This window comes from Cydia splendana, chromosome 9 (genome assembly GCF_910591565.1).
Source record: "Cydia splendana chromosome 9, ilCydSple1.2, whole genome shotgun sequence".
Taxonomy (NCBI): Eukaryota; Metazoa; Arthropoda; class Insecta; order Lepidoptera; family Tortricidae; genus Cydia; species Cydia splendana.
In genome coordinates, this window is record NC_085968.1 from 4,218,601 (window position 1) to 4,244,278 (window position 25,678).

The following is a 25,678-nucleotide window of genomic DNA, read 5'->3' on the forward strand; positions in this document are numbered from 1 at the left end:
GGCTCCCATGAGCCGTGGAAAATGCCAGGGACAAACGCGAGGAATATGATGACTTATAATAATATCATGTTGCTTTCTTTTCAGGTTAGATTGACACCATATGATATGGAATACAAGATAAAAGTTATACACAAGTGAATGAATTCAAGAAATCAACAAATTATACAATTAAATTAACCGGAAGAAACTTGTTACAAAAAATAAAGTACAATTAGAAATATTATCTGAATTTCAATTTTGACAAGAAAATATATTGCTAGTTACCTTATCTACTTTATTTTCCATTTCATACTATTATCCTTTTTAGGTACTTAAGCAGTTTAGTGACCAATGGAGGTAAAGGGTTACCCGGAGAGTAGATAAAGAACTTATTTATTTTACAATTATATTTAAGGAGGTACCTACCTATCAGTTATTATATTTTCAGTCATACAGGTAACTTGCTTATTAACTATTTTATTTTCTTCGGGTGTAGATAAATAATTAAAAAGCCAGTATGGAGGGAAAACAAATAAAATAAAATTATTCAGACCGAGGGCCTTTTCTTGTGACAAATTCAGGGCTATTTAGGTACCTATGTTAGGTTTAAATGTTATGTATATAGGGACTTGAGGTAGGTTAATCAGTAGGTACTGTACTGGAACATTATTTCCAATACATGGCTAGGGTTAAATATATTTCAATCCTTTGGTCCGTTTTCATAACTATGGTTTTCGTAACTGGCTGCCAAAGAACTGCTGGCTGGTTTCCTAGGATAGCGGTGCCGTCATATAGCGGCCGTCTCCATACAAAATACTACTACATCCATATTTAGCCGTATTATTTTGTATGGAGGCGGCCGCTATATGACGGCACCGCTATAAAACAGACCTTTAGCTGCAAGGGATAGAGGGCGTAAATGGGCCTATGGAAAAATTAATAATAACAAAAGAGCACAATAAAATAAATTCGTATATTTGAACTATGAGTATGCTACCATCACATATTATTTTGGATTTAAATTATTGTGTTAAGCTTGTTCAAAATATTAAAACAATTTAATTTAAATATTTATACAACAAAATAGTGCATTGGATCACCACAAAACTATACATTTTATATAAAATCCATCGTAAGTCAAAACCACAATTCACAATAGTCGTAGTACGAATTCAATACATACAAAGAGAATATTAGATTAGAGATTTATATTTGATACCTACATAAATAAAAATAATTAATATAAAGACCTTAAACGCCAATGACAACGCGTCTGCAGGTTTTTGACACTTTTAGTGCCAAGCGCCCCATTTTCAATACAAAGTGGAAACACCTAGCGGGTTCTTGGTAGTGAATGTGTTTTAATCGAAATAAATTTAACACAAGATTTTAAGTAGAAATTACGGCACCGCTAACTTAAAGATACCAGAGTTCTAGGGCGCAGATTTTCAATAGATATTCCTTATATTCTCTGAATTACTACTGGTCCGAGACTACGAGCTGGTAGACATTATAATATATTTTACTGTAGGTCGTGTGTAGATATTTGAGGCAAGCTTAAAATTTGTCTCATACTACTCCTATCATACCCTAACACAGAACTAGTGTCAGACCGAGAAAAGTCTGCAGCGATTTTGATCACGCAAGTGTCATTTTAAACGTCAAACTTCTATGAAATTATCTATGACGTTTATATAACACTTGCACTGCGTGGGCTATCAAAATCGCTGCAGACTTTTCTTGGTCTAACCCTACAGACCTGGCTGGAGGATAGCGGGGCTAAATCAACCCTTATATAAAAGTCGTATTCTTTTTTTCGTAAAAAAATTCTTATGGCAACCTGACATTTTTACTGTACCTAAAATGTGTAGACATAGCTCTCCTATTATACGTATAAAGTCAGTATATGAAAGGTAATGTGCGGATAAAGGTCTTTGATTTACTGCAGTCAGTATTGTTAGGTAATTAATTTAACATCTTGACAAATTTACGAGTACGAGTACCATAACTAATTTTGTTACACAAAATATCTTAAGTACGTTTAACGTACTAACGTAACGTAATAAGTACTTTAGAGATAACTTGCTGAGAAATATAAATTGGAGCTAAAATAATTAGAAATAAAACTTATCTAATGATATTTCAATAGCCTCTTACGTGACAGCTACTTGTCATAGGGACTGATTCAACGCCAGAGGTAAGTACAGTCGCCATCAGATATATCGGAGCGGCCAAGGTGTTCACAATATCTGAACACGCGCTCTAACGCCCTGACAATAGAGGCGTGTTCCGATATTTGTGAGCACCTTGGCCGCTCCGATATATCTGATGGCGACTGTACATACAGTCAAGGGCTTGTGCACAAATCACGCGGGGTCGATAGGGAGGGGTAGGGTCACGAAAAAATCACGACAGATCACATTGGGGTTTGTATAAGGAGACCTCACGTGTATTCTTCTACAGTGAACGAAAGTAAGAAAAAATACCTCCCACATGATGTAGAAACTTTTTCTCGGTTTCGTCAAACATAAATCGAGCGAGTCTTGTTTACGAAAATTTGGAGCACGTGGCCTTGGCCGGTCGGATGGAAAAATTAAAAAAGAAATACACGTGAGGTTATAGGGGTACCCAAAAACCTCACCAAATATCACCAAGGGGGGGTCAATAAGTAGTCGAAAACACCTCGCGTGATTTGTGCACAACCCCCAAGTGTAAAAATATAGGTGCACTCATACTCAAAAATATCACATAAAAAGGTAACACTATTTCAAAAGTACAGTAAAGTTACGAATAATTATATCTTCAAAATTTAACTATTACGTCTACAAATTCCACGACTACCATTCCATTAATCCGGGGTTAACCGGTTAAACTTGGTGTTACCATGGTTACCAGTACAATTTGACACTGGGTTAACGGTTTAACCGCGTAACCCCGGGTTAGTGGCATAGTGCAAGTGGGCCTAAGGGCCGGTTGCACCAAACACAGTTGATGGACTAACTTAAGTCAGCATTGAAATATGAGATTTCCCATACATTTATATTTAGCGAACTGTTTAACGGTGACAGACGGTTTGGTGCAACCAACCCTAACTTTACAAAAATACATAAAACCCAGATGCAAATGATTATATCATGAAATGCAATCCAAGTTTGTTTGTCTAATAAATAAATAGTACTAAAATATTATCTAACACTTGGTCAATAAATATAGAACTTCAAATTTTATTTAAATAAAGCTGCCTGACGTTGATACAAGACATAAAAACTACATACTGGTGATTTTAATACAAATTTAAATAGTTTATTAGCGTAGAACAATTTTAATTTGAATGGCTTTTGCATTTGTGACCCTCGTGTTCATGATTACGAAAAAAAACCGGCCAAGTGCGAGTCGGACTCGCGCACAAAGGGTTCCGTACCATTACGCAAAAACGGTAAAAAAAATCACGTTTGTTGTATTTAAATATTTCTTTTATTCTGTTTTAGTACCTATTTTTTGTTATAGCGGCAGCTGAAATACAACATCTGTGAAAATTTCAACTGTCTAGTTATCACGGTTCTGAGATACAGCCTGGTGACAGACACACGGACATCGGAGTCTTAGTAATAGGGTCCCGTTTTTACCCTTTGGGTACGGAACCCTAAAAAAGCCTCATACCGCTAAATATTAATCTGCATTTATCTACTCCTGATACGAACGGAACTACCTATGTATATTAGCTTTTCAAGATCCATTGACTCCATTCTGCGTGTCGGGTGAGGCCCGACCGGCGCGCTTTCGGGTTACGTTTACGAGTGAGGTGTGCATAGCATTATTATTACGTTTAGATATAAGGATTTATGCTTGCTTCGTGAGAACAGTTACACTTGTTTCATTTAATCGTCGCCCCACCACATGGCGACCGTGACAGGACTGGCCGGGTTGGATGTATTTACGTGTATATATGGTTTCATCTGGTCGTCGTACATACAAAACTGGCTATAGCTTTTCACATTTCCCATTGACTCCGTTCTGCGCGTCGGGTGGGACCCGGCCGGCGCGCTCTCGGGTTCCGTCGACGAGCTGCCAGGCGGGTCGGTAACCCGAGTCTACGGCTAGCGCCGGGTTCGGCCACGTGTTCAGTGTGCTGCCTATCGATGTGTACCTGTGGATTAAGGTAAAAAAGTTATACAATGCAAGCAAATTTGCTTTCAAACGCATGCTTCACAAGCAAGTTAAGTTTACTGAATTATTGAAGTGAAAACTTCTTTAGCGGCGCTGTGCACTTTTTGTGATGGGGAAAAAATGTTAAACTCGCGACAGCGTAAGACGTAAGACGCTTCGTAAGACGGACACGTGACCTGATCGATAAACTGTTACAATGTCATTGAGTTTTCACTTCTGCCGGCACTCCCGGAGTGCAACCCGTTTTTTATCTTACTACACCCACGTTCGTTACCTTATATGGTTGACTGGGTAGAGAATGTCATAAGCCATTCCGCCATTTGTACTTATTTTTATCGTGCAATAAAGTTATGAATAAACCATTTTGATACAGGTAGAACGAACGAATTTACAATTTTTTTGGTATTTATTATTCGTAACGGTAAAGGTCATTTGCTTTGGTTCTTAATTAAAATTGTACTTAAAATTAGTTTAGCTACAGTTTATCGAGTTTCGTAATTTGATTAGTTTCTAAATTATAATAAAACTATATTTTATTACGCTGTATTCGACACAAATAAAAAAATCGGTCAAGTGCGAGTCGGACTCGCGTTCCAAGTGTTCCGTTAGCCCAATTTTTTACAATATATTTTTTATGTGGAACGTGAATAAAATGTCTTTAAAAAACTCGTAGGAGTCGGATCAAAAACTGACTGCACATTTCTAATAAGTTTTCCTGTCATCTGTCAAAATGTTAGAACCAGTAGTTTCGAAGATAAAGCTAGGGGAATGGCCGGACAGACAGCCAGACGCACGAGTGATCCTATAAAGGTTCCGTTTTTTCCTTTTGAGGTACGGAACCCTAAAAATACGCTCCAATATGAGTGGGCCGTCATTCAAAGTCAAAGTTTGCGGCATAACAAAATAACTTAGCATCTAGTTTGAGTAAAGTGGAAAAAAAAAGTCCTTGGACGGAACTTACCCCTGATCGTAGAGGCTGCAGTACGGGACCTGCCGCGCCAGGATGTAGCTCCATATCTGGTGGTACGACCAGTTCAGCAGCGGAGACACGCGCATTATTTGGGGCCAGTCTGCATCAGTTTTCTGCAATATCGAGGACAAAATTGTACCATCGACCATCGTCCACACGGTTTACTCATAATTCGTAGGTAGACCTTATTATATCGACTTAAGGTCCAGCGGTGGTCAGTTAAATACAGTAAAAAAAAGAAACAGTAAACTAAAATAGACGTAAACGTATATTTTGACAGTATACAAGTTTTGTGTGCCGTGACTTGGTGGAGGTGCTGGGATCAAAAATGTCATACGTCGATATAGTTCTAGTGAAAGCCTTATAAGGCCCGTATACAACATATAGTGAACAACATGTTATGTTATACCCTTCCAGGGACCATTATGCGCCTACCCACGCTGCGCCTTCCGGTACGTGGTCGCTACTCGAGAATCTTTCCGCCCCAATGGCCATAGCTTCTACGTACAATGTGCCCCGCCCACTGCCACTTAAGTTAGTACTAGTCTAGTAGTTAGCACAAGTAAATTTAGTAAAAGAATATTTACCTGCATAAATTGTAAATCATGACTATACGGGTCGGTCCGCCTCGTGCCCATAAGACAGGCCTTTAACCTATTGTCTCTGTCCATTATCCTTTGCAAGGTGCTTTTTAACTCGCCTTCCGTCACTTCCAGTGTGATCCCATAGTGGAGCTCCACTTGTTTCACAAACTCTTCTAGTTCTTTAAATGGACTGGAAAGGAAACGCAGATTGTTAATATATAATTAAATACTCAATAGTGACCTCACGTAAGATATTTTATATAGATGGTCAAGCAATCTTGTCAGTAGAAAAAGGCGCGAAATTCAAATTTTTCAAATTTGCCGCCTTTTTCTACTGACAAGATCTGCTTGACCAACTTTAATTATACTTTTATGAAGTCAAGAGTTAAACTTTATATAGAAATTAAATCAAGCGACAAAATAAAAATACTTTCCACGGGTGAGAAAGAGAACACATAACAAATATTGCGTTACCGAATTTGTAGTAATGTTATTAAAAATATTAAATATGTTAAAAAACATACTCTACGTCAAGATTATTCAACACGCGCAACCTTTTTTTATCTAAACCAACTTAATCGAGTGTACCTAATTCAATTGAACACAGGCACATTCTCTGCATTTACGTTTATATGTTACATATTAATAAATTACTAAAATTGTATTAAACCCTTAGAGCGTTTCGTAACTGGAGACGCCTTGTCTGTCATTTTAACGTCACGTACAAATAGCCATGTCAGATAAACGTCAGTCCATACAAAAGTTTGCATGCACAATTGTGCAAGGTTTTCTTGTGCGAGGGTAAGCTGTTAAAGGCGACTCCTGTTATTAAATGCTTTAAAATAAAAACCTTATTAGTCATTGCCACAAAATAAACAATAGTACCTACCTACTGGCCATCGGAGGATCTTTATATGTATAGGATATAAGGCGGTTTCTGAGCGGTGGTTAACTTTCGTCTTAAAGCGTGTAAGAATTCATGATAAAATTACCTTTTAGTCCTTATATACAGCACCTTAAGGTTCTTTATCACAGATTTGTCTTTGTATATATCGGTCAGTACATTGATGGCTATGTCCAGGAGCACGGTGCAGTCCTTCCCGCCGTTGAACGACAGGAATACTTCGTCGATTTTGTATTTCTTGAAGCATTTTCGTAGTACCTGAGGATATACGTACATACAGTCGCCATCAGATATATCGGAGCGGCCAAGGTGCTCACAAATATCGGAACACGCCTCTATTGTCAGGGCGTTAGAGCGCGTGTTCAGATATTGTGAACACCTTGGCCGCTCCGATATATCTGATGGCGACTGTACCGTCAAAATACTAAAAGCAATAAATAATATACTTATGGCCTTGGAGGATATAACCAAACGGAGTAGCCATTAACAGGCCCTCTGTCGAAAATCCAATGGTCATACACATTGTATGGACTGACGGTTATCTGACATGGCATTTTTACGTTACGTATACGTTTGACGTGCCCCTCCCCCGCAAAAATCGGCAGACTGAGGGGCTACCGCGAAAACCGAAATTCGCTAATTGCGGGGATCTTTCTCTTTTACTCCAATGAAGGCGTAATTAGAGTGACAGAGAAAAATGTCCGCAATTTGCGAACTTCGATTTTCGCGGTTATAGCCCTGTTTTGTGCAGAAAATTACAGACAAGGCGTCTCCATTTGGTTTTATCCTCCAAGCATATGGCGGACGAACTACCTACTCCATATTATTTATAGGTTTACGATACGTATTGGGCTTAAATATCACATTATACTTATAATCGGAGTAACGTAAACATTTTAGATAATAGATATAGTTGGTCAAGCAGATCTTGTCAGTAGAAGAAGGCGGCAAAGAAAAATGTTGGCGCGAAGGGATATCTTCTCATAGAAAATTTGAATATCGCGCCTTTTTCTACTGACAAGATTTGCTTAATTATAATAATAATAATAAATTGATAATTAATTGATCCCTATATTTATACGAATCGAAGGCCTACCGTTTACATGATGGCAGGCGTGGCTCACTCCGCGATTTCGTCGCTTTGCTACAGGTAGCTAAAAGTACATCCGTTCGGCCCCAATTTTGGGGTTTGCCATAAGCCGCGCGTGGCGCTGTCGCCACCTAGCGGCCATATCTGTGCTGATCGTAACAGACGCGTTTTGTTAGAGAGTGAGTCTTCTGTACCTAGTACTATTATTTATTCTGTGCTGATGGCCTTAAGTTTCATGTAATAAGGGTGTATTCCCATTGGTCCCCGCCGGGCGGTCGCTCGGGACGGGCACAAATGGGAATACACCAATAAGGGCAAGTCAATTCACCTACTGTCAAAAATCAATTCTCGTCTAGCACCGCCACTATCGCGCGCTCGCATCGCTGCAAAAAGGCGACTTCTGCGATTCAGTAGCGCGATACTAGCGAGGGAGGCATGTTGCTCCCTAAAGGGGCCCACAGATTACCAGTTCGGCGGACGATATCAGCCTGTCAGTTATTCGCAAAAGGTAACAGTTCCGAACAATTGACAAGCTGATGTCGTCCGCCGAACTGGTAATCTGTCGGCCCCTTTACTGTAATACCAACATTACCAACCTGTTCACACTCCTCCAAGACATCTGTAAAGTCCGGGAGCACCACACACACGGCCTCACCCTTCTGCGGCATTTCGCACACTACGCTGAAAATAATACAACATACTGCTGAATAAACCTGTGTTTATACAACTATACATCATTTTCTGCCATTTGACTTTGAACCTTAAGTAAAAAAAAAGAAAGTCTAATTTCCATTGAAGAACATTATAACTCTCAGAATGTCACTAAAATTATAGCTTGCATTACATTTAATAGAAACCATTAGTGACCTAGTGCTGACCAATAGTATAAATAAAAAAGTGAATTAAAATTTACTTAATTATCAGTACTAAGCACATATTAACTCACATTTATAGACGGGTCTAACGCGAATTTTATTCAATTACCTTTATTTACCGAGATTTCAAACAAAACTGAAAAGCAAAAAAAAGTAATACTTATGTAAAGTACTAAGCAAGTACCATGGTATAATAATATACTTCGCCTGGTACTCCATTCCCGTCTTTTCTAGGTCACCTAACTGACACGGGCTTACGTCATCATGCGACAGCGCTATATGATAATATGCGATAGCGCTATATATAGCGGCCATGTTGTTGACCATGACGTAGCCCCGTGTCACTCTGGGAATGGAAGACCATGTTTTATTAGACTATGGCAAGTACTAAGTAGGTACCTACTTAAAAGTATAAAATAACAAGGTAACCTGTATCTCCAAATCTCCATATATGCTTTGTTGGTAATGTTTAACCAGCTGATAAGTATGTTAATTACAATTAATATTCAAATGAACTTTGCAAATAAAGACTGAAGGTTCTTTGGAAGTACGCAAATTTTAGAAAATTAAGATTTGACTCAATTTTCTTAGTAACCTAATTATTTGCTCAAATAGATTTATTAAGTATGCGTTTATTACATGTAGTAATTATTACCACTCTTGAAATTTCTGAAGCTACTAACTGAAATATGTGTCATATATGAAAGAAAAGCCTCTAGATTAGGATGCTGGTTCAATTCCAGCCCTGGTCACTTTTTCTTTCATATATAAGTAGTAGATGTATACTTAAAATATTTAAGAAAAAATAATTTAAATCAATTGGTTTTCTTTAAGCTGTATAAGAGCATTAGCTAAGCTTTAAGAGGTGTGCCAATAAAGAGTAATATCTGGGAGACCGAGCTTTGCTCGGAAATTATATAAGAACTCAAAAATACGCGTTTTCCCAGAGATAAGACCTAGCTAAGCTAGATCGATTTTTCCTAGAAAACCCCCAAATAGCAGTTTTCATTGAAATCATTAGAGCCGTTTCTGAGATCCCCGAAATATACATATATACAAGAATTATTCGTTTAAAGGTATATTTAAGATTCTATGTATTTTAAATATGTCTTTACACTACTTTAAAACCCACTTTCAGTTCCACAATATTCTTTCATTATAAATTATCTCTACAAATGGTCTCAGATGCTGATAAATATTCTTATTTATCATACATTGTTATTGTAATATGTGATGATCAAATAAAACACTCATTATAATAAAACATTTATTCAAATACTCTTATGTGTTAACAGTAGGTATTATAATTCTAAAAACTGTAATCTTAGAAAACATGATAAATTCTTCACTTTAAAGTCCATGAACACAAGTGTATTTAAATGCACTATTCATTTTCTAGACAAAGTTTTTTCTTAGGTGGTTCACTGACACTGTCTCTAACACTAAATAGAACTTTCTTACAGAGTCGGAAAGTGACTCTTATCATCTCCTTCTTCGGTGATACATTCCTTACATCATAAATATCTATTATGTCATCCGATATGTCACAACCTATGTTCTCAATGACCATGGTCTTTGCTGCCATAACATCCTCACCTGGAGCAAAACAATACACATAAACTATTATTTCAAAGTCCAATTTTTCAGCAAGACTTTGATCTTCAATTAAACCATTGAAGTATTTTAAAAACTCAACAGCTATGGCTGGCAAATTCATTGTTATATGTAATTTTGCTCCCTTTTCTAACTTTTCTTTACCTAAACAATAATCTGTAATGTGTTCTTTGAAATTATTTATAATAAAATCCTTCCCATCCAGGTTATATGACTTGAAAAGACTCATATTAAGTTTATTTAACTTGGCATTATGGTTTAACCATTTAAAGGAATCAGGATTCAAATCATTAGCAAATACTTTGCATTTTTTCTTCACTGCTGGTATGGCAAATGGACCTACGCCACAGAATATGTCAAACAGCACATCTCCAGGCTTTACAAAACCTAGGATCCTCTCATGTTCTTGTCCAAGACGAGAGTTCCAGTAAACTTTGGAGAAATTAAACATAAAGTTGCACTGGTTTTCTTTAACGGTCACAATAAAATCTTCTTCCCCGGCAATGACTTCCATGCTGAAGTTACGGTAGGTGTTGTCAATGATGCTGCTCTTATTCACCACAGTGCGGCAACTCTTAATCTTGTCTACAAATACTTGACCTATAAGCGAACGGTACTCCAATAGATGATCCTTCAAATTTAGATGAATGATGTGCCCAACTTGAGTGAAACCGCTGACTATATCTTCATTTTCTGGCAACACAGCCTTGAAAATTGTCCCATAAGACCAGTTCTCATACGACAACTGAATATCTTTCAACTCAAAGTTATTTTCAGTGACTCCAACTTGTAACAGTCCCTGGCGATGACTTTCTGCGATGTCAGTATACATACCAATTTTATCAGGATTAAAGAAGATGCATTTATGCTTATTATCACTGTCATTCTGTACAGGTTTAAAGTTTTCTAATTTGAGGAAGTAATCCTTGCAATTTGGTGTGATTTTTGACAACTTTTCTGCCGGAACTTTCAACACGGGCGTTTGGATCTTGCGAAAAAATTTTTCACGTTCTAATATTTTCATACCCCGGACGCCAAGCGGCGTCAATATTGTTGACGCGGTGGACATTGTTCGATAAAATACTACTAAAAGAGTGTGAGCTAAAGTCATGCCATTCGAAATCAAAACGGAGACAACTTCATACTAACCTATATGTTTGAGGTCAGAGTGCATTTGTTCCAAACTTCAGGCAATGGCAGGTTTTACGTTTTTCTAACACTTTTCTGTTATAAAAATGATTGCTGGTAAATAAATCCACCGTGGAATTTGTAGACTAAAGAGAAAGTTTCAATTTCTATCATGCAAAATATGTCTTGTCAAATGTCAATTTGACTTTGACTTTTGTTTTTGGCACGTTGATCTTACGTTTCGTTACACGTGCACGGTATTAACATGGTATTTAATGCTGGGGTGGCTAAGGGCTAGTGGGCAACTAGTGGGCTACGGTCAAAGAATATAATACTCACTAGCTAGGTACGGTCCACCGCAGCGGCAGGTACGACTTGAGTAGGTAACTTAATTATTCTTTTTGAGTTTTAATAATAGTACATGATAGTTGACACATAAATAAATCTAAGACCTAAGTGAACCTAGAACCTAAGCTTTTAGACCTTGAATTTAGTTCAAGTAATTATCACTAGATGTCGGAGAGTACCTACTCGAATTTCAATTTTTTTTTAATGTAAATCTTCTTGCCTCCAATAAATTAATCGTTTGGTTATTAAATTTATACCTAATGCAAAATTCTATATTCCAAGGCGAGTCCCTGTTAAAGGCTACAAAATAACCAGTACAAGTGCGATCTCCGATTACGCATAGTTTCTACGGATCTTGAGGTCACATTACACTGGTCATCAATATTGAATAAGTGAAAACTTCTTTAACGGCGCTGAGCACTTTTTGTGATGGGGAAAAAATTTTAAACTCGCGAGAGCGTAAGACGTAAAGCCCCCTTCAGACTATCCGCGTGATCGCGGGCGAAGCCGCGAACGCGAGTGTGGAGTCGATTTCGCTGTCTGCGAAAATCGACTCCACATTCGCGTTCGCGGGTTCGCCCGCGATTCACGCGCATAGTCTGGAGGGGGCTTAAGACGTAACCCTCTCTTTCTACCGCGCGGCGAAAATGTATGCCTGAGCCTGCTGTTACGTTTAGGCGGCGCAGGGCTCTTGCGTGACGTCACGTGTGACGGACATTGTTACAATGTCATTGAGTTTTTCTTTTTTGATTTAAATTCCATCTAGTGAGTTTCCCTGAAACTGGTACTACCAATAACTCTAGTCCTCACAATGATGTGCTTAGGGGTTTCAAGTAATGCGACGAAATAACGCTAGATGGCGTTAACCTCAATTATACATACTGCTGCAGACATTTTGCAGTAGATGGCGCTGTTATTAATATTTAGAGTTACAATGTCATTGAGTTTTCACTTCTGCCGGCACTCCCGGAGTGCAAGTGCAACCCGTTGTTTTTTTTATTATTCTTACAACTGATAGTAAAGTAAGTGTACCTATAAATACTTACCACTTTAAAATTCGACTGATCAGAGCAGCACCACAAGTTTCACTGTGAGGCCCTTGTAGCGTAAATAATGTAGGTACCTAATGCCAGCAATTTCATCGTTGCGCTTCGATGAATACAGACAGGTACCTTCAAATTAGCTAAATTGACTGTTGCAATTGCTTACCTTCAGCGTCCTACAGTACTACAACATTAGTGTGAATAGGTGTGTGGGTATGGATGTATTTATCGAGTGTTTGGGCAATCAAAATCGCCGCTAACTTAGCTTAAGAGCCCATCAACGTGCACACAACTAGCGCCACAGCTAAATAATCGTGATTATTTAAATTTAACGAAAGATAATGAAAAAAGGGGGCCGCTACGTACTGTATTTTATATTTAAGTACCTTTTGAATACATCAGACTAGTTTTTATGTTGCTGATGGATTCGTCAATCTATGCGTCCAAAGTTAAAACGGCCGTTTTTGTTTTGAGTTCCTAGATCGACGAAACCAGCAACATAAAGACTAGTTTGATGTATTCAAAAGGTACTTAAATACACAATACAGTACGTAGCGGCCCCCTTTTTTCAATATCTTTCGTTAAATTTAAATAATCACGATTAATTATTTAGCTGTGGCGCTAGTTGTGTGCACGTTGACGGGCTCTTAATAGCTTGGTCTAACTCTAGGTATTATACTGGTATTATACAATAGTATGCCTTACTTACTAGTGCGCGACACTAATTTCATATTTTTTTGTACAGAATTATAATAATTTATAATTAAGGAGCCCGATTCAGAAATAAGAAGTTGTTACGGTTTGGATCTTATTTTAATACGGCCTCGAGTATCGCTCACGCTGATTGGTGCATGCGGAATGAAGTAAAAGTCGTGCTTGAGATGCGCGCCAAAAACGATCCTCGTATCAAAACCAGTTCAAAAACTTAACAAATTGTTAATTTTTGACATTGGAAATGTCTTTTCGTTCGCTCCAGTATAGGGTCCGATTTCACGAAAAAGTGCGATCCCCTTATATCTCGGAAAGTTGTGAAGATATGATATTAAAAAAAGGCTCAAAAGACGCATAATCACGAGAGCTGTAAGGTGCAGAAATAATTATTTGAGAAAGTCAAAAACGAAAAAAGTTATGGTCGAAATAGTGGAAATAAAATTCAATTTTTTCCGAATTTTTGATTTTGGTGCTCGATAATTTGGAAACGAAGAATGATAACAAAAATTTGAGAAAAACGACTCTGGACAATTTAGTCAGCTACAATTTGAGCCTACAACAAAGACGATCGGGTTAAGGGTTTGCCCTGTAGCCTAACCTTAAAATAGTCAAAAAGTCGGAACGACATTTTTCACATGACATTTATGACTTCATGTTTCGCAGAAATTCGTTATCGGTGTTTGTTGTGAATTATCGGGATTATGACGGCAGAATAACACTTGCACTGCGTGGGCTATCAAAATCGCTTCAGATTTTTCTTGGTCTAACTCTATCTATCCTGTTTGAGACGGGCGTAGATAACGTGTTCACTATTCGACAATCTATGCATTCTTGTGGTGGTGGAAATAGAAATAGAGATAGAGATAGAGGTAGAGGTAGAGGTAGAGGTAGAGGTAGAGGTAGAGGTAGAGGTAGAGGTAGAGGTAGAGGTAGAGGTAGAGGTAGAGGTAGAGGTAGAGGTAGAGGTAGAGGTAGAGGTAGAGGTAGAGGTAGAGGTAGAGGTAGAGGTAGAGGTAGAGGTAGAGGTAGAGGTAGAGGTAGAGGTAGAGGTAGAGGTAGAGGTAGAGGTAGAGGTAGAGGTAGAGGTAGAGGTAGAGGTAGAGGTAGAGGTAGAGGTAGAGGTAGAGGTAGAGGTAGAGGTAGAGGTAGAGGTAGAGGTAGAGGTAGAGGTAGAGGTAGAGGTAGAGGTAGAGGTAGAGGTAGAGGTAGAGGTAGAGGTAGAGGTAGAGGTAGAGGTAGAAATAGAAATAGAAATAATTATATTCGTGAGCACAAACAAAATAAAAACTTATACATAGAAACATAAAAAAGAGAAAGTGCCACCAAATGGTCTCACCTCAGCATGTTGCTGGCGGCTGCTAGCAGATAGCTGATGCTGAACCCTTGCAGTTTTGGCTGTTTTGGTCATCGGACTCGTCTCGATGAGCACTTAGGAGAGTAGTACCCAAGATAGAGCTGATGCTGAACCCTGGCTGTACCTAAAGGAACTCAGGTTTGTTGCAACATAGGCACACGCTATTTTGGTCATCCGACTTGTCTTGATGAGCACTTAGGAGAGTAGTACCCAAGATAGAGCTGATGCTGAACCCTGGTTGTACCTAGCGGAACTCAGATTTGGTGCAACATACCTAGGCACGCGCTGTTTTGGACATCCGATTCGTCATGATGATCACATGGTAGAGCATTACCCAAGATAGCTGATGCTGAACCCTGGTAGTACCTATTGGAACTCAGGTTTGATGCAACATAGACAAACGCTGTTATGGTCATCTCTCGTCGCGTCAAACTGCTGTCAAGAAAATTTCATATCTTGCAGCAAATGGGCCGCTGCCGATCAAGACTCGAGTGACGATAACGGCGATGTGGCTACCACTTCTCGAGTTGACTACGGATTTGCCGTGTAATAATTTTCTTGTACTTTGAACATTAATATATCCTGCTTATTAATCGAAAAATGAAATATGTACCTATACTTATGCGCCACGGCGACAATTATTCAAACTTCGATACGCGTGTGGAAATTTTGAAATTTGTTTGTTCACATGCGTTATGTCCAGGATACTTGTGTTAATCTAAGAATAAAATAATTATCATTCAACGTTGTAGTTTTATTTTGTAACTTTTTCCTTATCCAGACTTTCTCGTCGCTCAGCGACAATATGTTTTCGAATTCCGTAGATTCATTTCCAATGTGCTCGATAGTCGTGTGAGGCACGAAACCTGTGATTTTTTTTTAATACGTCATAAATCGTAAACCGCAATTTTATTATGTTACTTGCTGCTACGGAACCCTTCATGGGCGAGTTCGACTCGCACTTGGCCACTTTTTAGCATTAGAAAGAAGGTAAGCGAACCCATGAAGGGTTCCGTAGCAGCAAGTAACATAATAAAATTGCGGTTTACGATTTATGACGTATTAAAAAAAAAATTAACAATTTGTTAAGTTTTTGAACTGGTTTTGACACGAGGATCGTTTTTGGCGCGCATCTCAAGCACGACTTTTACTTCATTCCGCATGCACCAATCAGCGTGAGCGATACTCGAGGCCGTATTAAAATAAGATCCAAACCGTAATAACTTCTTATTTCTGAATCGGGCTCCTTAATTATAAATTATTATAATTCTGTCCAAAAAAAAAATGAAATTAGTGTCGCGCACTAGTAAGTAAGGCATTACTATTACTATTACTATCTAATAATAAAGCTGAAGAGGGTCGAAAGTCTGTACATGGAATATATTAGAAAAAAATTTGGCTGGGGATACTTAGAATCGATAACAGAACACGATCCAACAGTTTTTAGAATTTTTGTCTGTTTGTCTGTTTATCTGTTTGTCTGTTTATTTGAACGCGCATCACGTGAAAACGGCTGAACGGATTTTGATGAAAACTTTACTAATCTGTCGAGTAAATCCCCGGCCAGGTTATAGGCTATAAAAATTCAACCCCTAAAAGGGGGGGTAGCCACAACACTCGATTGACTTAAGTTTGCCCCTGAATCTTATGGCGCTACTTAGGAAAGACGGGCAAACTTTTACGCGCCTGGTTGGGACTAAAAGTAAAAATGTACAACTGTCTATCAAATTGCGTTTTTTATATCGAAAAATTTTTGCGCTCGCTTCGCTCGCGTTTTCAATTACATTCTAAGATATGATAAAGATGATATTCGGGTGGCAACTGCAGCAGCATTACGAATACTCCGTTGCAACGTTACTGCTGCAGCACTGTCAATTTTCGTGATAAAATGATGTGACTGATTTCCATACTAAAATTGAAAAAGTACAACTGTCTATCAAATTGCGTTTTTATATCGAAAAATTTTCGCGCTCGCTTCGCTCGCGTTTTCAATAACTTTCTAAGACATGATAAAGGTGATATTCGGGTGGCAACTGCAGCAGCATTACTCTGTTGCAACGTTACTGCTGCAGCACTGTCAATTTTCGTGATAACATGACGTGACTGATTTCCATACTAAAAGTAAGAGAGTGAGGGTACGTATGACATCTCCAACGTAGGCATTCGATTTGACCTTACGCGGACATATGTTACCGATTTTATAGCAAATTTTGCTCTCTTGCACGGCAGATTTGTCGGCCAAGGCGAGTTGCTCCTTAGCCGCGATCCTGAGACTTAACTGTCAAAGTGATAACACTTTGGCAGTTAGGTCTCAGGGGCCCCGTGAAAGCCGAAAACTAAAAGCATCCTATCAAGTAGCGCTTTCGAGTGAAGCCAAAGAGCGAGCAGTAGAAGAGTCGTGACTACATGCATAGATTCAATTTCAAGCCACTCTTTTGCAGTTCGGCGTGAGGTCTTATGCGAGGCCTTCTGCCTTACGGCAAAGTTGATCTTCTGCCTTAATTACACTTGGGCGTGGATCCAAATCCAAGCTTTCCTCTTTCGCAGCTGGGCCTTCTGCCTTGCTCACATTTCGCCAATTCAATTCACTTGGTCAATTCCAAGCTCTGCTTTCTTGCATCTTTTCTGTATGAAAACAACCTCGCTGAGACCCTTAAATATCGAGCCCTATGCGAAGCTAGGCTGATAGAAAACCGTCCCATCCCTTCTCTGTTTGAAATCCTGGATTCGCGCCTGGTTGGGACTATAAGTAAAAATGTACAACTGTCTATCAAATTGCGTTTATATATCGAAAAATTTTCGCGCTCGCTTCGCTCGCGTTTTCAATAACATTCTAAGTTATGATAAAGGTGATATTCGGGTGGCGACTGCAGCAGCATTACTCTGTTGCAACGTGACAACATGACTGCTGCAGGACTGTCAATTTTCGTGATAAAATGATGTGACTGATTTCCATACTCAGCTATAATGCGGCAATGAACGTCACTCAATTTACCAAAAAAATTCAATATAATCTTGATGACCCTAGGGAGAGGGGGCACCATGATCTAGAAATGCTTAGGGCATCAAAATATCTTAATCCGGCACAGGTCGTTTGCGGAGTCAAACGATTTGGGACTCGCATTTTATACGTATTACCACGCCTTCCCGAAAAAAATCGAATGATTCGCGAAAGTCTCGCAAGGCATTCAGGTTACAAGGGGCACGTGGTCTTCCTCAGGAGTCTAGGAAGAAGACCACGGTGAATGGCGCTCTAACCAGACAGGCCGCTTCGCTTTCGTTCGCGCGCGTATACCTTACTGTATCGTCCGATACACCTACTACTCTGTCGTTTAAATCACGTGTAAAATTTTAATAAGGGCCAAAAAAAAACTATTGATTTTGGAGTGTAGTTTTATTTAGTGGTACCTAATTGTAAAATATTTTATCTGGACTACAGTCCTCTAGCTGCTCTAGCATATCCATCTGTCAACTTTACTTCAAGTTCCGCCTCCAGGGGAGAGGGAGAGAAACAGAACAGACCGAATTCCACGCGGGCGGAGCCGCGGGCACGGCTAGTTGTATAATACCAGTATAATACCTAGAGTTAGACCAAGCTATTAAGAGCCCGTCAACGTGCACACAACTAGCGCCACAGCTAAATAATTAATCGTGATTATTTAAATTTAACGAAAGATAATGAAAAAAGGGGGCCGCTACGTACTGTATTGTGTATTTAAGTACCTTTTGAATACATCAGACTAGTTTTTATGTTGCTGATGGATTCGTCAATCTATGCGTCCAAAGTTAAAACGGCCGTTTTTGTTTTGAGTTCCTAGATCGACGAAACCAGCCAAATTTAAATAATCACGATTATTTAGCTGTGGCGCTAGTGTGCACGTTGATGGGCTCTTAAGCTAAGTTGGTTGGTAATATCAAGATTGTTTACCTTTTTTCTAATGCTAAAAATAGCTTAGCTCACTGCATGTACATCTGCGGGGAATAATTTAGCCATTTTAGCCAAACGCTCGAGTGTAGCGAACTCAAGCGAACTTTGACAAAGTCCCGTAAAGCACCGAACCATTATTTTCACTTTGCCGCCGAGAACTTTCAACTCTGCCCCTGAGTGCAATACAAATATTTAGGATAGTACAGGATTACAACTTTAACTACCGAGCGACCATGACTTAGGGATTTTTTATTTATAAGTTTTTAATTATATATTATAATTAAAATACTTACATTAATTATATATTAGTTTTTATTATATATTATTATACTCTTTGCTCTGTAAATTCTATTAATCTGTAATTACTATTGTTGTGATTGATCCATTATACTTTTTTTGAATTTATTGTGCACCAAATAATTGTATTTGCATGCATTTAATTATGTTTCATTGCAAATAAAGTGATTGATTGATTGATTGTTATGACTGAGGGCCTAATAGGGCCCTAGGGTCATTGCGTCAATTTACCGTCCAGTGTCTGTTTCCTTCCACTTGGCGTAGTTGCTACGGAAGTGCGTATAATTTGAAGATATGCCTATATATTCAAGAAATGCGTATAATTTGAATATATAACGGCCTCCTAGCCTAGTCGGTAGTGACCCTGCCTACGAAGCAGGAGGTCCCGGGTTCGAATCCTGGTAAGGGCATTTATTTGTGTGTTCATCACAAATATTTGTTCCTGAGTTATGGATGTTTTCTAAGTATATAAGTATTTATATATGTGTGTATATTATATATATCGTCGCCTAGTACCCACAACACAAGCCTTATTGAGCTTACTGTGGGACTAGGTAGATCTGTGTAAAATAGTCCTATAATATTTATTTATCCTATAATATTTATTTATTATACCTGTATATTCAAATGATACGCAATTCTCTGTAGCAACTATTAGGTACGCCAAGTGGGCGGAAACAGGCACTGGACGGTGAACCGACGCAATGATTTGACTCGACAAAGTGACAAGTGTATTATAGCGTGTCATGGAGCCACGTCACGCTCTATGGCCCTACTAAATGTCATACCTACTAAGTGGGGCATACCACGTCACACGTCGAATAGCCTCTCAATAAAATTAATCTTGATTGCGCTTTATTTAATACAATAGTCATAGGTACATAAATAAACTATATTATACGAAAACGCAACATCATTTACACAGCGCGTAATTTTCATGTGCATGTTGACATTAACAATCGGCTGAACATTGGATTGTTTTTAAAAATATATTTTCACGTGAGTGTAAATAATGGACTTTCAGCTCTGGATAGGGTTGCCATGTGTGTAAATGAAAAATCCTAAATAAGTTTGGAAAAAGTATTACTAATTCATTGTCTCACTGAGAGTTTTTATTATCATTTTAACTGGCTTTAAACAAGAGGAACTTCCCAATTCGTCGGGATTTTTATTTCTAATTTTCTTTTTAGGAAGACAGCTAAACCGATCTGGAAAAATATTTTTTGTTTGAAAGAATATATTAGGTACTTCAGATTTGGGTCCTCTGGTCCCCCACCAGGTCAAGATTAGCTGCCTAAGAAATGACCGTAGGGTGACTATTAACACTTCTTTTCGCTTGTTTCTTTTGGATTTGTTAGGAAAGGCCAATTATTATGTAGTGGCCAATAACTATAGCAGTCACACTTATAACATACTCTTGGTATACTTTCCATTACTTTTCATACAATTTTATTTTCCATTCTTATGCTCTGAAAGAGTTCTATGAGGTGTGCAGAAAATCCGGACATCTACCAATAAGTTGCTCATCTAAACTCCCGGCGGTAGTATGGTAGGATTTTATTCGCCTGTCACTATGCCTGTCACTTTCGCACTTGCATACTTGTTAGAATGTGACAGGCATGGTGACAGGCGAAAAAATGCGACCATGCTACAACCCAGACATGTCCGGAATAATACTGACGTATGGCAACATTAGCTCCGAATGAATTACACGAAATTGCCAAATTGGCGCCCGAATTGCGCTGTGCAAATAGAGGGGGAACAAATATTTGTTTTTATCCATAAATTAGCGGGACAAATTGATTTCTGGCGCTGAAAAACTGGATTATATTGGAAACTGGACAGTTTTCGTTTAGGATCGTTTGTTTTATTAGCTTGTCAGCTAATAAAGCAACACGATAGGGCATAGAGTTAGACCAAGACAAGTCTGCAACGATTTGGATAGCACACGCAGAGCAAGTGTTATTTATACGTCATAATTTCATAGAAGTTTGATGTTTAAAATAACACTTGCACTGCATGTGCTAACAAAATCGTTGCAGACTTCTCTTGGTCTAATTCTAGTAACGACACCAATCATGCAATGTGTAAGAGACATTTTGGAGTGTTATTGATATTTCACTGATACCCTGCTGCTACTGTCTCTTTGCTTTTATATATTTTTTCTATAACATTACAACATATCAAGTGTAGTACCTAATAGGCCCCGTGCTATTTAATCAGCTGGTACGTCGTGTGACGTCGTCATATTCAGCTAATGCTTGGCGTATGACGCAAATTGGACAGGTGTCGGGTCGGCGCGGATCCTTAGACTCGTCACGGCACTAGGGTAACGAGTTTCGGTACACGGGGTTAGGGCTGCCTCTTATTTACGTGAAGATTAAAGATCTAAAAAAAACTATTTTGTTTTTCTTTTGTTAATGTTGTAAGTATTAACCTCTTCGGGGTCTCTAAGCCAGCGTAATTAGATAAGTAAAATTGTATAACATTTCGTTTCTAAAAATGGTACTTATTTATAATTAGATCGCAAAAAACGGATTTTCTTGTTGATAGTTTACCTCCCGCCTCGGATTGTCCCTATGACGATCGACGATGATGATGACCTACGCGAGAGGTATAGAGTACCGTAAACCGGGGTGAGTAGGTTTCACGGGGAGAGGTGGGTTATGAATGGGGAGAGAAGGTTTGAGAGGGGGGTGAGAAGGGATTTTAAGGCTACTGCTACAAAAATAATGTATTCCAATTTAAAATGGAGCTATAGTAATACGCATAATAAAAAAAATCGATCCAACAATCTTCCAAAATCACCTTTGTATGAAAACCCCTCTCACCCCAAATACGAGGCACTACGGAGTGAGGTGGGTTTTCCTCTTTATCGTCAAAGTTATGAAATGGAACTACCCAAAATAAAATAAAAACTAAAATACAAACGTCCGGAACACTTATTATATACACCATTCAGTTTTCATATGTAAAAATTAAATGTTATCGAGGTTTGAATTTCAGTTTTGACCCTACTTACGTACTTACGTACCTTTTACGGTACTTAGGTATTGAAAGTTGTATATGACCATCACGCATCAGTAGTTACACTAGTTACCATCACATAATATACCTACTGTTATTTATATAACTTATATAGGTATTTAGTCTGAGATTTTTACCTGCTTTTGTCACTTCCAGTGCCCGGTGCAAAACTTTGTTCACGGAGCACTTACCTTTGGGATCACTTCGGTCTTGAAAAGAGGTTAAATTAGTATTGTTTCATCGATTGAATTGGCACTGTTGTCAACCCTAGCGCCGCTCAAGTCGACAGGATCGTCGCGATGGCTTAATAAAGGCTGCAGCGAGATTTCAATTTGGTACACGATAGCCCCCGACTCCAGTAGTAATGGGATACCTGACTGGTAGATTACACAACGGAGAGATTTGGCGCTATCGCTATCACACTTCCTCGGAATCTCGGGAAGCTATGTGCAGTCACACCAACGTGAACTACACGACAGAGCGTCGATAATCAGTAGGAAGAGGTACGGACTTAGGGCTGATCCCTGGTGCAAGCCTACCGTGACAGTGACACTGAACCTGTCGGTGGTGCCAGCAGCTGACCGGACACGTGTACAAAATCGGTTGTACATTGACTGGATTAGCTCGTCATATTCCCTTGCATACCTTTCTCTTTCAAAGCTCACCACAAAACCTCTTAAGCCCGCCATTCACACTCCTACCTTGTAGTCCGCCTCGTTGGGTAGGATTGTGTATGGGGGTTGCGGACTACGAGCCGTCCTACAAACGGCTAAACGGTAGGACTTTTTTCTAGGTCAACAAACACCTTGACAATTAAAAAAAATGTCCAATCATGTCCAGTAAAATGAAACCTTAAAAGCGCTAAAAATAGCCAAGTTTGGTTCAAGCATACTTATTGACGCTCAATTGTTCATTGATTCTGATTAGGAAAATGATGGCAAAAGATGGTCAAAGTTATGTGAATGTATACCCACAGAATAAATAATAATATTAATAGGTACAGAAGGTTCATGTTCATATAATAAAATATTCTTTAGCAAAACGCGTCTATTACGACAGATATGACCCCAAGGTGGCGCAAGCGCGAGCAGGCGTCCGTGCCGTAGCGGTTAGCGGTAACTACACCACCAAAATTGGTGTGGGCCGCATGTAATCAAATCGCGGAGTGAGCCACGCCTGGTGTAACCTATATTGCGAATTAGTAAAGTATTAAAACCGTATCTCTTATATTCTCGATTTCTCACATCTGTGGCCTTCTACCTGTCGACCGCGACACACCTGTACGGTTACCATCAGTTTGTCACTGACATAAACGCCGTCGAGAACGTAATTTACTTTCTATACATCCCGTTTGCACTAATATGCGAGTGCGAGCGAGATGTATAGAAAGTAAATTACGTTCTCGACGGCGTTTATGACAGTGACAAACTGATGGTAACCGTACTGTGAGATGGTTTTCCGATTGCGGTGTCGCTGTCGAACGTGAAGCGACTTCGAAAACAGACTTACAAGCTAGTGACGTCGACATTGACGACACTTAACTAGGCGATAATTTAGTCGTACCTACAGGTTAAAATGCACCTTTGGGCCTAGCGACTAACTTTTTGTAGCTGTAGGGATGGGATGGTAAGAAAGGACCGAAGTGATTCGTATTTCTGGTTATACCTACAACCTACAATTACTTTTAGGAGGACTACAATTTCGAAATCTCACTGGTAACAGCCGGTAAGCTACGAATCATGTTTATCCTATTCAAAAGTGTACCTTTTATTCGAAAACCATCAACTTTTGCGTTATTTCTACTCAGAATCACGAGAACTGTCGATTTAAAAAGAAAAAAAAATGGGTCCCAAAAAAATGACAGTTTTGTAACGCATTTTCACAATTTTCACATATGTTTAGTATGGACCGTTACAAAACTGACACCCAAAATTTGTATGAAAAATGAGGACACTTTTCTTTGTCTCATTTCAATAGTCTCAGTCAAAGTGCTTGATGCTAGGCTAGCTAGGCCTACATGAATAAAGTATATTTGACTTTGACTTAGTACTCGTGATTCTGAGTCAAAATAACCCAAAAGTTGATGGTTTCTGGATAAAAAAATAAATGGTACCAGTTTTTCTGAAACCCCCCTTAAACGTTAATTGAACAATTTTCAATTAGAACACTTTTTCGTCCGATTTCGAAACAAAAAAAAAATCAACCATATTTCCTTCACTATAATTGAATTTATGCACAAGACAATTTTTTTGTATGGTGGAAGGTTAAAAATCAGTATAGGTATAAGTAGATAGTGCATAATAGTTTAAATTATTTAAAGACTTCAACAGTTTCAAAACTACTAGACCTACATGCGATTGGCCTTGGCGAAAAGGGAAGCCCCCAGACGCCGCTGGGCCCTTTTTATACGGAACGTCACATTTATGTAAATAAGGGCTGAAGTAAGCGGACTCGACGTATTATTCCCCGAGGCGGTTTTTGTAAACACATTCGCATATAGATTACCTGCTCTAGATTCCGTTCTCTTGGCGCTAGTGGCCTAGTGGTAAGAGCGTGCATGCGACGTTCAATCCATACTACTATTACTAGGCAGCGAGCCGATCCATTGACTTTATGCAGTATCCTACGTTTAATTAATATTATTAACGGGTCTAACGCGATTAAATTTCATTATCTTACTTTGAAGACCCGTTAATAATGACATGAATTATGATTGTGTACAAAACGCGAGAGTTTAAAGTATTTTACGTTATTTTGCTCAACAACAATTTATATTTAGGTACTTTAGGTATACTTACGTAATACGTATGCTAGACACGCATAAGCCGTAAACGTCAACGCAAGCGATACCATTCTGGATCCCAGAGACCTTTATAAAGGACAGATGAAGAATGATTTTGAAGTTTTTCAAACAGGAGTTTTTATTTTTAAAAAGTCCTTACAACGCTAACTCCGCATTAACTGGCATTCAAATAAAATTTCAATAAAAATATGACGTTTATGATAACTCTGCCACACTTAGTTCTGTCAGTCAGTGCAAAGTTAGCTTAGAATGACTCTAAGTATTTAATTAACTTGGTAATTTTTTTAAACTTGTTAGGTACAGCGAGATGCAAAAATGCATACCCACCTTATTAAAGAATTCCATTCAGGGAGTGGGTATGCACTTTTGCAGCTGTGTACCAAGAGCGCGTCATCGTGAACCCTGTCGGAATGCACGAATGTTGTTGATATACAGTGCGACATAAAATAGTAGAAAATAAATGAGGGCGCCACTTTCTTCGTAACTGTCACATTTTTGACGTGAAATGCTTAATCATGACAACAATTTTGTATGGAAATTGTTTAGTTCCATTTTATTTTTACTCTTTCATGTCGCACTCGCACTATACATGCTCCATCTAGTGGGCCAGTTATCTGTGTTCTAAACACATACGAACGTAAATGCTCGGGATTTGTCGATTTGAAGGGGAGACGGTGTTGCAAAGTGTTGTTTTTTTGTTTTAATGCTCTGAACCGTGTTGGGAGTTGCCATAATTTAAATCGTTGACTAGAGTCTGTTTTTAGATATTTTTGAGCAGTTGTCATTGTAAGGGTTGATAAAAATAGGGTTGGTAGTACCAGTCGGTCCACCAACGCGTGTGGCTCCTGCCGGCCTA

At 38.8% G+C, this 25,678-nt stretch overlaps 2 protein-coding genes and 1 long non-coding RNA gene across 3 annotated transcripts in view; all 3 read right to left on the minus strand.

Moving 5' to 3' along the window:
* LOC134793414 (uncharacterized) overlaps positions 1-25,678 on the minus strand; it is a 314,149-nt gene that overhangs the window by 80,581 nt on the left and 207,890 nt on the right. The gene's annotated exons all lie outside the window — the stretch shown is intronic.
* On the minus strand, positions 940-11,498 carry LOC134793390 (FAD synthase-like). The gene is made up of 6 exons (XM_063764965.1): positions 11,333-11,498; positions 8,291-8,375; positions 6,693-6,862; positions 5,704-5,890; positions 5,108-5,229; positions 940-4,126 (listed from the first exon to the last, which is right to left on the minus strand). Exons 2-6 carry the CDS (start codon positions 8,360-8,362, stop codon positions 3,961-3,963), a joined length of 717 nt encoding a protein of 238 aa, XP_063621035.1. The 5' UTR covers positions 8,363-8,375; positions 11,333-11,498; the 3' UTR covers positions 940-3,960.
* On the minus strand, positions 9,934-11,339 carry LOC134793365 (tRNA (guanine(37)-N1)-methyltransferase). Its single transcript, XM_063764928.1, has one exon. The coding sequence runs from the start codon at positions 11,292-11,294 to the stop codon at positions 9,954-9,956; it is 1,341 nt and encodes a 446-aa protein (XP_063620998.1). The 5' UTR covers positions 11,295-11,339; the 3' UTR covers positions 9,934-9,953.